Here is a 14,534-nt window from a genome sequence, read left to right as displayed (position 1 = left end):
GTGAAGTTAACTAAACTATGAAGATACAATGCGACGTAAATTCGAGATAAAGGGAAAGGAAGAATATTTATACCTAGTATACTGCTCAAATAATGTCGCTGAAGATGCATGCCCGAATCGCATTCAGCAATTCAATAATCAGCAATTATTTACAAATAATTTAGATTAAAGTGATACGTAAGACACAAGTAAGAAGTGTGCATCTGAGAGAGCTGAACCTAACCAACACTTTTGAATTTTATTTAAATTCTTGACACATGACTATAGTAGATTACAGTCAGTCACTCCGACAACATGCAAACCAATTCCATGAATTTTGGCGTGAATTTACCTCAATAGCCTTAAAGCGCTCCGAAATTTCTTTTGCAAGTTAAAAACTAGATGCATCTACACGTCACATAATTCCTCATATAAAATATATCCAGTAAAATAGCACTTCTTTCTCACTTATCGTGGGGAAAATTGGCATACAATGCGGGAAATTCTTTCATTTTTCACTCGGTAGCATAGTATAAAATTGAGCACAAAATTCATCACAGGATCACTGATTCCATCAGAAAATTATGTATCTCGGTTGAAGCGCTTGGACCAAAGACCGGATCTGCCCTTGCCGTGTTTATTTTCCACAGCCCAGCTCTTGCTTCGAGCTCTGCAAAGCTTGAGGTCCTCGGCATGGTTGGTATCGAGCATCTTTGTATATTTTTGCGGCACGCAAAGGCTGGGGTAAAGCTCGAAGAAGGCCTTGTAGCCGCCTTCCAAGAGATACGTTTCGGGAAAATGCAGAGCTGGGTAGCGGTCTTTATTAACAGTGCGGTCGCGCTCACGTAGCAATCGCTGGGCCTTAGGTCCGCGCTCTGCACTGAACTCGCAGTGGAAGATAAGGATGTGGCGCTTGTTAGGATCTGTGGGGGTGGGCGGCATGACTCGTTCTGCCTTGTCAATGTAGTCCACCACAAACTGCGGGTTGTGCCAACTTTCAGCACCTTTAATATGGCCGCCTTCAAACTCGTATGGGTAACGACAGTCTAAAATTTGATACGATTCAATCAAGTGACTGTATTCACCATGAATGAGTTGAGCGACAGTTTCGGGGGTAATTGACTTTATATCGGGATTCCGACCACAAGAAATGACGGGTAATGACAGGCTGCGACAAAAATCTCCGGTGAGTTCTTCTTCGCGATTATGGCACTTGTTGAGGGCTTTCATAATAGATAAATGGCTCTCGCTGAGCGTCTTGCAGAGTGGAGTCTCGCGAACAATACTTGCATCGATGCTGTCGGATGAGGTAACAGGAACAGAAGACTGACGAGTCACCAAACTATAGGACGACTCAGAGCGCGGGATGAGGCGGCTTTTCTCCGGGGCGGCTGTCCTGCTAACGGGCAGCTCCGGAGACGCGTCCGACTGCTGGCACTCAAGGGACGGTGGCGACGAGGAGCCATCAGTGCGAGTTGCGGTCTCTTGTGAGGGGGAGGCATTAAAGGCGGACATGGGTAGAGGCTTCAGGCACGGCAGAGTAAAAGTCTCTGTCAGGCGTGGAGTTCCGACGTACGTTTTGGGACGCTTGGTCTCCACGAAAGGAGACGCTTCGGAGGGCGGCAATGGGCGTTTGAATGCCTGGTTGGGGCTCAGCGCCGACTGTTGGAGAAACAATGCGGAACAGGTTATTATATGATACAATATGATCAAAATTTTCATTCAATATTTTAATCCCTAAATTAAACAAATAATAATAATAATCTTACGTATATGTAGTTGACCTTACGTTTCGGATAGCAATTTAACGCTCATTTAAATTGAATTTCTGTGGCATTTTTAGGGACCATTTTTCCTCTAGTTATGAAGCTACATAAAAGATGTAAATTATTTTTTCAGTAAGAATCTCTTGCGTCGGACGGTACTATTAATAGCTTCGAAATATAGTAAAATAACTCCTGGATAAAATGTGCATCAAATCAACCGTCGTGATATTTTAGTACATTAACGACGATTCTAGTGAAAATGTATTATGGTAGGGTTTAAGCAACACGCAACATCGATTTCGGATATTTTACAGAAAACCATTTATAATGCAATTTAGAGTTCATTTCACTGAAAAACCATATTACAAGCGCATCGCTTCCGAGGGGAGCTCGAATAAGAACTTCGGGCGCAAGGACAAGGGTAACTCAGCAATACATCATATGAGAATATCATGGTATGTACATTCATAAATTACGGGAAAAAAATACTCACTCGAGGAAGAACAAGCCCAGGCGGCGTCACGTCACACAAGGAAAGCGTTCTTCTGATGAGAGGTCGAGCGTTGCGGTTAAAGGGAGACACTTCCATGTCGGTACACAAGACGTCTCGGATGCGCTGAACGCATTTCGTTTCTTTCACCACACCCGGGGACGGGGTGCAAGCCATCGAGACATCAGCTTCGGTAGAGGCAGGAGGGGAGGATTCCACTGAGTCGCGAGGTGTGAGAATTTCAGTGTCGCGACGAGACAAGGGAGTGGATTCAGACGACGACTCCAGACAAACGTTGTCATCGTCACAGAAAAGCTTTTTGGTCGTGGCGCGTATTTTCTCAGACTCATCGTCAGAGCTCGCTTGGCTATCGTTCCCAACACCGATCGTAGCGCTGGTCTGTAACGTGTCCAACATGGAACAAGACTTATTCAGTTCGAAGGTTCCGGAACAGGAAGATAAAAGGCTCGTGTCTTTAACTTGTCCCGATAAGAGGGCACCAAGTTCCATCTGAGGGGAGCTTGACTGGCGAAGAGAAACTTCACTTTCGTTGGCTTCCTCCAAAGAATAGAGCTCGTGCATGCACAAGTCTTCATCACTCTCCTGGGACAACTGCACCAAGGAACTTGTCTCGGTGAAGAAGGAAGGTAGGTAAGGCAGCAGCGCGACGTTGGACGATTGACGTTGGAAGCTCAGAACATTAGCTTCAGAATTATTCGATTCCAGAGATGACATCATAGACATCTTGTCGTTTTTATTTTCAGTACTTGAATTAGTAAAGTTATTGGGCACTGTTTGACCACTAGAAACATTGTGTAGGGTGCACACATTTGACAATTTGATATTCGATTCGGATGATAAGAGGGGCTTGAGTTTCTTCTGAGTGGAAAGCACATTATTAATAGCAAAGTTAGGGGGCTGATTTTCTGAATTTCGCGACTGGAACCGAATCGATTTGCTTTTAGTCGGTGTGTCCAAATTTAGCTTACGAGGAGCCACAGAAACAGTGTCTCGCAATCTGTAAGTAAGAAAGAAAATAAAAAATAAAATGTTCCCGTCAACATATTGACAACATCATTGTTAAAATAAACACCCAATAAATATTAGATTGTTGTGATAGTTGCGACTAGGCTCAGCTAAGAGACTACGCTCAATTTTACGCTTCTCTAACTAAGTAATTTTACGCTTCTCTTACCGTTTAATAATGCAAGCATCAAAACAAGTTTTCAAGTTTAATCCATTACACTAAACGCTCTAAACGTAAATAATCTCTATAAGGCGACTAGTAACATACAGAAGCAACAGACCTGGCCTCATCGCTCTTGGTGGCGCTGGCGGAGTAACCGGAGTCCATGCTATTTGGGTCTGGCTCGTCTAGCGGCGAAGTCTCGAGCAGCGGCTCACTGGCGCGCTGCCTCTGCTTCTTGGCGGGGGTGGGCGCCTTCTTAAGGGGGCTGCTGAAGCACAAAGACCTGCTCACGCCCCCCAAGTTACCGATACTCTTGAGAGGACTCCTGCGTCGTCGTCTAGCGGTGGTCATGAGCTTGTCCTTAGGCGTGCCTTGTAAACAGTTCTCCTTGTCCCTAACAATTGAGGTCTTGCATGGGGAACGTGATGTAGGTGAAGGTGACGACAGCGGCTCAAAATCGTCGCCAAGAACGGCTGCTGCAGACTCCTGGATGCTCTCAGACATACCTGAGGACAATAGGAAAAATTTCCCTTGAGAAGTTACGTTAAACACATTTTTTCATCTGACGTCTGGGAAGCGCACGAATTATTGAAGAATCATTTATCTAACAAAGTACTTTTCAAATTTCTACCAACAGTTGGTCCGTACAATCTAGGCATTGCATCAGTGCAGGCTAACATTGAAAATCAAACACGATATTTTTTCATCATTTTTTCATCAAGCTTGTTCAACTTATTATCAAATTAGTTTCCATCAACTTTACCACTAGCATTAAGTTTTTGAAAAAATGCCTAATAAGCTCTACATTAGGTGTTGCAGGAGGATCAGGAGTAGGGACTATAGCTCATCCAACACAACTAATTTGTTCACCACACTGGCTCCCAGGAACTGTTCTAATTACTATGCTATTCTAAATGCTATTACATGATTTGTGCAAATGCATCTAGTATGCTTAAACATTAGTGCTAACACTAAAAATAACAGATTTATTACAAAACTCTTCAATTTCAGAAATACTTTTACAATTGCTCTAAGTTTCAGCAACTTAAATAAATAAATTTGTTTTTTAATAATGACTATTAATAGCTATAAAAAATAACAAAAAGATACAAACTTGCTGTGCAACATTGTTAATTAAAGGAGAGCAGTAATCATAACATAGGTATATCAAAGGCAATTAAATAAAGCTTTACAAAGCAATTCAAATCAATTTTTCTGCACATATGGTAAAAATTCTCTTTCATTTATATATACAGTGGCAACTTAGGACACAATTAGTTTAGAATTAGTGAAGTCTACACAACAACACTAAATGCAAGCCAAAATTACATTGATAAACCACCTCCAATAATCAAGTCTACATTTAATTGTAGACAAAATTAGTTCAGGGACAATATTAATGGGCAAAATGGGACATTAAATTGTTGATGAAATGGGAGTTGAAATTAATGTCAGAATACAAGTGCTGAAACTAAGTAAATACAGAGCATCAAAATAGCAGCCTATCAGTGAGTAATTGTTTCAGTCCATTCAAGAGCATAAATAAACCTGCCATAAGAAATACCTACATGTTCAAGACTATGAACAAACACTTTGATATATACATTCCAGTTCATCAAGGTATGAAGAAAAAACTTTCCTAATTAACTTTACTTCAGTTAAATATTAGTGCTGCATTTGAATCATAAGATTAGTCTAGGGCAAAAGGTTATGTCTCACAGTCTCTTTAATTAGTAAGGTTTGATGAACTTCATCCTTTGAACTTGACGTACAAATGCCTCATGAAAGAGAATGGACGGTACAAAGAGAACAATATAACAATAATGCACAAAACGTAATATTCTGTGACAACAAATTTATGCAAGGTACTCACTGCAGCTGAGGTTGGACTGCCTCCTGATGAAGTTGGGAGGGAAGGACTTGGTTGAGATGCTGTTCAGATCACTGGACGGATCGCTGGATGAGTTGTTTATAAAAGAGCCATTATTGTACAGAGAACGTCTCCTTGTGGGGGTCAAGCCACACTGTGGTGTGCTCCGCAGCACAAAACTTTCCCCAAGATTGCTTATATTTTTCCGCTCAGACAAGTTGGTTGAATTAAGATCAAAGGCCAGAGATGACACAGGAGACAGCGTGTTCATCGGTGAAATGTCCAATGAGAATTTCTGGGTCTTTACAATGGGCGAAGAGGAGTCTATTCCCAGACAGCTGCGCTGGCCCAAGGGTTGATTAGCCCTGCCCCCGCTACTGCTGCTGAGAGATCCAGTGTTGCTCATGTAGCACGACATGTTGCCTGGGGACATGTGCTCAAAAAACTCTCCTTGGCTCTTGCAATCCTCATTGTTTGAAGTGGACTCGTTTGTGACCATCTGCCTGTTGCTCACGGCAGCATGATACAAGCTGCTACGAGATGCCATTGTATTTTCAGAAATTATAAATTTAAACGAATGGCTGTTTGATAAAAATTTCTTAATGATGATGATCCAATGAAGGCAACTTGTATCCACTGGGCCAAGAGGCAACCTCAAGAATCTGCCAAGCAGCTCATTTTGCGTTAGCTACAAAGTTTCAATATGAAATTCATAACTGATGAATTAAGATGCCAATTGAGGATAACTTTCCTCCACATTTAACTGCAAAAAGAAGAATTCAGCCATGAAATCAATTTCTCCAATATAACTGGCCAACACATGCAAAATATCTTGTCACTGGTCTCTAATACATGCTGTTTTTTACATGCTCAACTGGTCTCCAATTGCACTAAGCCAAAGTCTATCCCGGGATAATAGATGAAGGGCTTAATTTACAACAAAAAGCTTATTCCTGGTCAAAGTATAGTCCTTTCAAAAATTAGTTCCTCCAGTTCTAAAAGACAGTTTCCTTCAACATAAAGAGTTGCACAAGCTCAGAAATCCCAGATGTTGTAAGTTGTATAATGGATACCAAGTGGCTGGCTCCAAGTGAGGGGAGAGTATTTGAACTGTAGACTGCAGAATACAATATGGTATATAGGAAAATTAAAATTGTGATACCTGCATTTCTTTCATAAAAAGTTTGGCTTCTGATGCAAAGGTACATATTTTACCCAAACTGGTGTTAGATGGCTGAATTTGCTTCTTTATACACATGCAAATAATGACCAGTGAATGCATTTATTTAAATTTTTCAAATATTCTCAACAGTCTTAAGAACACATTGGAAGATTGAATAAGAAAGAGTCATAACTTGAAAATTAAAGTAGTAATTGTATTAGAAACATTATTAATAAAAAACTTTCTTAAACCTACCATTTGATCTTCAAGTGTCATCAGAAGAACTTTTCAACTGCCTGCAAATTTAAATAAATGCATTCTCTTATCATTATTTTCAGGTGTATGAACTTCACAAAAACACACGCAATTTTCATAAATTTTCTTCAGGAAATTGCTGATCATCTTTAAAATGCATAAGTTTGAATAGAACAATAAAAAATCAAAGTTGACATGAATATTTCAACAAGTTTTAACTGTGATCTTTCATGTGGTTTTGATAAAGAATGTTTCTAGATATACATGTTCCTTTAAGCAGGTTTAACCATTTTCTGAACCTTGGGTCAGAAGATGGTTAAACCTGTTAATAAACGTGACATTCAGTTCTCTTTCTTTATTTTTCTTCTGCCTGTAAAACCCCTTCTTTATGTTGCTGAGTTGAATTTGCAAAGGAAAAATTTTTGCCAACATATACTAAGATATACATGTATATTGAACTGATCAGAATGAATCATTCTAATATATATACCATTCCAAAATAATATATTGGAATGCATTCCAATATATTCACAACTTTGAACCTAGATACCAAGATTAATCTCTTGTAATCTGCAAAAACAATAACTAGTTACCGTAAAATGGGGTAACTTAGACTGGCGGGGTAACTTAGACCACTTTTCGTTTTTTTAACAAAAACCCCCACAACTCAAAAACTATTTGACATAAGAAGCTAGAGTATAGACCTGTATTTTGCATGTTTCAATTCAAGTTTAATTTAGCTAGTAAAAAAATGGCATCATTTATAAAAAAAAGTGGTCTAAGTTACTCCATTTTACGGTATACTATTCCATAATTAGATCAATTTACGAATGTTTCTATGAATTAACACGTTAAGTGCAGCTATGTTGTATTCAGGGCGTATTTCATACCCGAGGTACAACCCACCAGTGGGTCAAGCCACACTTAACATATTAACAAGAATATGAAGATGTTTTAGCATTATAAATCATATTTTTCCTCTTAGGTCATTTAGTCATCTGTTCAACAGAGGCTTCATCAAATGCAACATCAGCAATGATAGCATAAGAGCAAGTTTATGTATTCAAAACTAAATTATTCACATTATGAAACCTGGACCATAAGTAATGCAAGCAACAAAAACCTATTAATCTATATTCTTCTATATTCTGATTGTTTGTGGTACTTCATTACACAGTTGCAAATATTATCGTCAAATATTATGTACTTTCCAATTTCTCGAAATGAACACCAAATTTTCAGGAATTTTATCATTTTCACCATTAATAAAACCCAAATTGTAATCTATAAGCATATTGATTATGAGATTTTATGAGAACTATGATTTTTCCTCTAACTGTAACTATAAACTAAATATTGACCACCAGGGTGACTTTGGCCAACGTTTATTATTTTGTTTTGCTGTCATTTGTTTCTGTTGTAGTGGTGGCCAAAGTCACCCCAGTTGATGGTACCGGTACTGTAAACTATTGTGCAGAATAATAAACTGGCTTGAGCATCCATCCCAAATATATATACCTACAGACCTGTTACTATCAAGTCTGCCACATGGATACCAAGTGTTCTATAATAATATCCAGGTTTTATGTAATGTAAGTGATGGAAAAGAAAGAGCATGTAGGATGATTTAATAGCTGCTGAAATTATTTGCGAAAGTACAGGGGCACTGACTGTGGATGGATAAGTGTTTATATTTTACAATCATGATTATTTAATGTGTAATGGAAGCGTGAAGCAAACAGTAGAGTGCCTGATGGTGGAATGTGAGGGGTGCATGTGAAAGGGGAAATGATAAAGATGATGAAATGAGAGGTGGGAGAGTAATGGCATGGCACATGGGAGAATATGTAAGGAGTGGATTGAAGTGATAGTGGGTTTGTTTTTGAAAGCAGCTGTGGCTGTTCTTAGGAGGGCAAAAACATATTATTGACAGCCACAGCTGCAAACAAAAACATAATATCTCAGTGTCTGAAGATGTTGAGAATAAATTTTAGCATCAATGTCATCTTAAGAAATCATTATATTTAAAATGATATGCATATAATTTAGTTTTCTGGGTGGTGGGCACACTGTTGCATTCTTAATATATATTTATGACCAACTATCTTAAAGGTTTGATCAGAAGTCTTCAAACCTCCAATTTCAATTCCAGCCTTACAAGTAAACGCGAGTAAAATAAAATTGAATACAATTCCATGCTTGGTTCATTGTGTGGGTGTCATTGCAAATTGTAAGCAATATCATTGGTTAAACTTCTAAAAAAAATTCTCCGCTTGGCTGAGTAAAATACTTGGCTGAGTGAAATGCTTGGCTGAATGAAACAGTTGGCTGAATGAAACAGTACGGTAGGCTGAATGAAACAGTATGGTAGGCTGAATGAAACAGTTGGCTGAATGAAACAGTTGGCTGAATGGGACAGTAGGCTGAATGAAACAGTTGGCTGAATGGGACAGTAGGCTGAATGAAACAGTAGGCTGAATGAAACAGTTGGCTGAATGAAACAGTTGGCTGAATGAAACAGCTGGCTGAATGAAACAGTTGGCTGAATGAAACAGTTGGCTGAATGAAACAGTTGGCTGAATGAAACAGTTGGCTGAATGAAACAGTTGACAAAATGATATTTATGAAATTTATGTCTAAATATTTATGAAATCAAATTAAATTATATCATATATAAAAATTTTAAATTATTCCATAGTTACACCCCATTTTCATTTATTTTTCTTCCGCCTTTATTAAAAAAACGCCGTCGGCGTCGGTTCGTTCACACAGCATAAATGTTTGTTTTCAACGAAACCTCAGCTCAGGTGGTATGGAATTATGGTACATAAATATAACAATATACTCATTTCGGAATTAATGACGCATTGATTCATCCAATTTAATTTACTTTAGTTGAAAAGAAATGTAACAAGTTGAAACAAACCGGTCGGTTTTTCATCACATAACTTCTAAGTACGCCGCAAGTTCATGCAAGCTTCGTTTTCGAGAAAGATGTGCACAGTGTGATGAAAGTAGTATAGAAAACCGTCTATCAGACATCAAGTACGAAAAGTAAATCAACAATAAGAGTCTATTGAAGTTTCAGTTAACTTTGAAATCTTAATTTGTTAGCTGGACAAAAATCGGAATACCTATTGCTTAAAAACTTGACGAGGAAGGTGAAACGTCAGCGAATAATCGAACCAGCACCAACTCCAGAGTCCCAAGGCAAGTTTTGTGGCACCTCTAATGAGTTAAGTTTCTATGAACAAGGAATTGAGTCGACCTTGCGAAATATTTATTTAGGATTCTTTGCATGGATTCAAAATAAGTAGAAATTCAATTCGCATCTCTCATTCAAATTCGCTGGATTTGAATCCACTTTCACCGCCAGTCATCTTTCGATTGAAAATCTCTTAGTACCTAATTATTATCAAGTGTCTTCTAAATCACGATGATTACAGTAAATTTCCATAATATAAATTACTAATGAAAATTGTAACGACGATTGAGATTACTTTTCAACTACGAACTGGGTAAATTTGACATGCGAGGCATTGACCATCACCGGGACACAAGCTTCTTCACCGCACATCCCACTCACAGCTCTACTTCTCTTCGACTGAAGCTCGGTATCAAATTCACCGCCGTCCGCGACAGGCTGGTGTTCGAGATGCCAAATAGCACAATACATCGAACAGTTTTTAGGCAAGTTTTCAAACACATTGGTCAAAACTAACCTAATAAAATCAATAACGAAAATTATACTATCAGCCATATTTGTAGACTGTCATATTTCTCCGTGGAATCAATTTTTCCAGCATCGTCTCATCAGTTAAGTAAATTCTCAGGCATACAAATGAATACAAATCATCTGTTTCTATTTTTTATGTATACATCTTCAGTGCGTTCAGTCAGCGCAGAACGAGTATGAATGTCTCAATTTCATGCTACACAACGTCAATAATAATATCCAGATTCAAGTAAATTTCAGTGACATTGCAGGATTTTCAACTATGCAGAAGGATAAATGTGGAAAGAAAGATATTAGAAAGAATCAATCAAATTTGACTCAAATTCACTGATATTGCACGAACATTGTCTCAAAATTAGTTCTCATTTGGCACACCAAAGTAGATATCAATTTAAATTTAGGGACAGAAATTTTCGAGGCACGTTTATTACTTTAATTATTTCTAGGATTCGCTTTTACCTTTTTACCTGGCTAAAACATCTATAGTATTATCTAATACTCATTTCAAAAAAATACATGTGCAAAACAATGAGGAGCTCAAATAAACCCTCCATATAAGATAAATATAGCGTTTCATGACCTTGTATGATGTTTCGAACCACCTTCGTGATTTAAAGGACAGTAAATGGTAAACATTAGTACCAAATACCACTAAAATTAAAATGCAAAGTAATGAACAAACAATACATGGATAAGATCATGATTCGATTGGACCGCAAGTAAAACCTAGATCAAAATTAGTACGATACATTCAAATATTTATTTAAAATGCATCATTGGTTGTCATTCAGTTATATCCTGTAAATTTTAGAAGATTCACTGGCTTGGAGACGACAGGCAGCTTTCAAGGCAATAGATTTGCAATATTGAGATCGCATTACCGAAATAGTTAGAGTGCAATCGATTCGAAAATCGAACAGGCTTGAATATTCTCATCCACATTGGCCGTACATATACATCAATAAAGTGGTCCCAGTCACAAACGTTCATCCAGAAGACATGTATGCGTCCCAACCGCGCAAGGCCCACACAGCCAACGTTCCACGCCCGCCGGCTAACGTTTTCTACCTGCTTTCCCTAGGCAGAGCTTGGCATGTTCTTGGGTCCTTCCATTGAGGTCCCAAACCTCTGCTATTACATGTCAGTTGTTGTTTTAAACATTTCGGATGATTTACTTGTATGTAGAAGCATCACTAATAAATATGTTTACCCAACAATAATAAAATTCGATTTTGAAAGTTAAGTCAATTTAACGCAGTTGCAGTATTTACTGAATGGAGTTGTACGAGAGAGAAAGATGGACGAATACATCGTATTATAGACTGCACAATATTCAGATTATATATTAAAGTAGTTCAACAGTCAAGGGAGTATTGTAACATTTCGACTTCTACAGTCATTAGATTTTAACTGACGGGCATAAACTAAGGACCCAATTTGTATTATCTTAGTTATATTATCGAGGAATTCAGCTCCTATCTTTTTATGAAGCGAAAAGCCACACGAAAAAAAGATACACGAAATACCCGTTAAGAACAAAAAATAATAATTAAGTAATAGCCTTCAAACCTACACTTGAAAAAAAAAACAGGTTACTGTGAGACTGGCAGCCTACTTTTTAGCATCAATTTCATCTTTCTAAATTGAATAGTTACACATTATTCATATGGTTATTTAGACAACAAATTATTCCACAGAAAATCATTTGGAAGAGAATTAGATGAAAATTCCGTCCGCCCGCTTCGTGACCCAGCGCGGACTGTGGGCAAGCCTCGGCCGCTACCATGGCCAGCACGTGGGCGGCAGGGCTCGAACCAAACACGTTTAGTTCTGTCCACAAGCATGCGCTTGCAACAATATAGTCATAGTGGCATTTAAAACTATCGGAGTCACAGCAAAACTTTTAAAAATAGTACGACTTGTCATTGAGAAAGAAACACAGAGTTATCACAGGTGGCACGTGCATAAAGATGAAAATATTTTCGTCAATAAGGGGCAGCCACCAACATTGTTCACACCGAAACTGAAAGTGAGATTTAGTGAGTGAGCATACACTCAAAATATTTCTTTGTTCCAGTTTCTACGCCTCTTGTTGAAACATTATGCGTCTAGAACGTGTTTGTTTCATCATACTAAAGGTAAACATAGGGCTAAGTGCACTTCGAACACTAAAATTTAGGAAAGAAGATATGAACACATTTTGCAACACCGAACAGAAGCAATTCACAGAATAACTTAAAGATATTCTGTTACTGCTGGTGTCAGTATCAGCGACATCAAGCTCTCATAAGATGCAATGGAAAATCATAAGTCAAGGTAAAGTTTTTACCAGCTCACTCATTTGATGCCTCCTCGGTTGGAGCTAAGCAGTGAATGACGAAGAGACCGAAACGTGACTCGAGACCAAGTCAAGTCTCCTCCCATTAACGTTTTTTACCCCGAGGCCTAAAACAACAGGGCTAGGTAGCCTACAATTACCCCAACTGACCCGCTCTAGTCTAAACTGGAAAGAAAAGCATCCACAGCACATCGAGACTGCTAATAAATTAGTTGATTATTCCATAATGTAACACAATTTAATAATATTTTATTGCCACATTACGCGTAGAATTACCCATGAACACAACGAAAGTAGCAAAATTTTAAGTTAGGTCGGGACTAGTTTGTCTGGCTGCGCAGTGATGCCCAAACCATGCTACCTGAGCTCCCTGCCAGCTTTTGTTTATCAGATGACCAAAGTAGATCGATTGGTTCAAAGTTAGGCACCGCCTTTCAAAAATTACCGATAGTTTAAATTCAATTAAATGCGTCGCGTATATTATATTACATGATATCCGGGAGTGTTTGTTAACTAGTTTTAAACAATATATATTTAAACCATTAATATAAACTTTCGATAATCATTTGAAACATAACCTTATAAATAATGAATTTCAAGACGATAAATATAGTCGGTAAACGTACGGAAACACAAGAAGTTAGAAAAATTGTAGCTTCAGGCAGAGACGCTAAACCCACTTGACCCCTATTACCCCCGGGAAAAAAAATTTAAAAAAGCTCACTGAACAGGAAGGTGATCCGTGAAACATTTACCGCCGGAGCGCATGCCGGTGATTTGAGGAAACAGCATATATAATGAAAATGCATTATTTAGTCACTTCCACCATAAATTATGTTCACTATTAAAATTGTGTAACAGGTGTGAGTACCTAAAAGTACGAACGTAGAATTGACTAGTACCGAAATCCTTTTGGTAATGCAGGTTGCTCTGGTGTAGAAGTAAGTTAACCATTATACTGCTCATTTCATTGCATACAAGTTATTATAAAGACCAAGCGTTAGGTTTTGGAAATGACCACAAGAGGTGGATTTGCGATCACTTACTATCCACCTATTGCGATAACTTTCCGCTAATCCCGTGGTGAAGGGAATGGTTTGAGTGGCTCACCTTATGGATTGAATGAATAATTACTCTTACATGAGCGGGCAACAAGCGTTTAGCTCAGAACTAAACAGAAACCCAGCAGATACGTTTAAATTTTCCTACTAAAGCAGAACTCGAGTGACAACGTCGACAACAAAGATCAGAGAGCATTCGTCTCTCAAGTCTAGTCGTGGACTTGACAGGGGCGTCTTAGGAAAAGAAAGCTACCTGGCTGTAGAAGACTGCTATACTGATATTTCCCTCACTTTACTAAGACTTATTTTCAACAAATCTTCAGTTATTAAGATACATTTTAAGCAAGTTAAATCGGCACAGCACTCTAACCCTTGCCCAGCGACGCCCAGGGCCGCACGTTTCACAAGTCTAGCAACAATTAAACTCCGGACGCTTCGTATCTCGAACCGTCGTCAACGAAGAGTTCTCTGATTTTCATCTGGCAATATATTTACGAAAGATTCTTATTTACAGCATCCATAAATAATTGTTTATTTTCAGAGGAGTGATTGTTTCCTTTCTTGGCTGTAGGTTTGATTTTCGTCCTCCTTTGTGTGGTTTTGACCAGCAGCTAAATAAAGCTAAAACGAGTTCTGATACTACGGTATATGAAAAGTAAGCAAGAATATTTTCAGATTAAGAAAAAAT

General features: G+C 38.4%; 1 protein-coding gene across 1 annotated transcript; it reads right to left on the bottom strand.

Annotated features, from left to right (window-relative positions):
* Nucleotides 1-260: 260 nt before the first annotated feature.
* LOC108669534 lies at nucleotides 261-6,316 on the bottom strand. The gene is made up of 4 exons (XM_018156883.2): nucleotides 5,298-6,316; nucleotides 3,543-3,930; nucleotides 2,239-3,253; nucleotides 261-1,641 (listed from the first exon to the last, which is right to left on the bottom strand). Exons 1-4 carry the CDS (start codon nucleotides 5,839-5,841, stop codon nucleotides 562-564), a joined length of 3,027 nt encoding a protein of 1,008 aa, XP_018012372.1. The 5' UTR covers nucleotides 5,842-6,316; the 3' UTR covers nucleotides 261-561.
* Nucleotides 6,317-14,534: the final 8,218 nt, after the last annotated feature.

The sequence above is a fragment of the Hyalella azteca genome, unplaced genomic scaffold (genome assembly GCF_000764305.2).
Source record: "Hyalella azteca isolate HAZT.00-mixed unplaced genomic scaffold, Hazt_2.0.2 contig4302, whole genome shotgun sequence".
Lineage (NCBI taxonomy): Eukaryota > Metazoa > Arthropoda > Malacostraca > Amphipoda > Hyalellidae > Hyalella > Hyalella azteca.
The sequence above is the reverse complement of the archived record's forward strand: the minus strand, read 5'-3'. Positions and strand labels throughout refer to the sequence as shown.

Bases quoted from the DNA above. Each gene is read 5' to 3' on its own strand.
- LOC108669534 (XM_018156883.2), bottom strand. From the start codon at position 5,841: ATGGCATCTCGTAGCAGCTTGTATCATGCTGCCGTGAGCAACAGGCAG. The intron at 3,931-5,297 runs GTGAGTACCTTG...TATTGTCCTCAG, and splicing joins GCAGTCCAACCTCAGCTGCA to GTATGTCTGAGAGCATCCAG. The intron at 1,642-2,238 runs GTGAGTATTTTT...TTTCTCCAACAG, and splicing joins CTGGGCTTGTTCTTCCTCGA to TCGGCGCTGAGCCCCAACCA.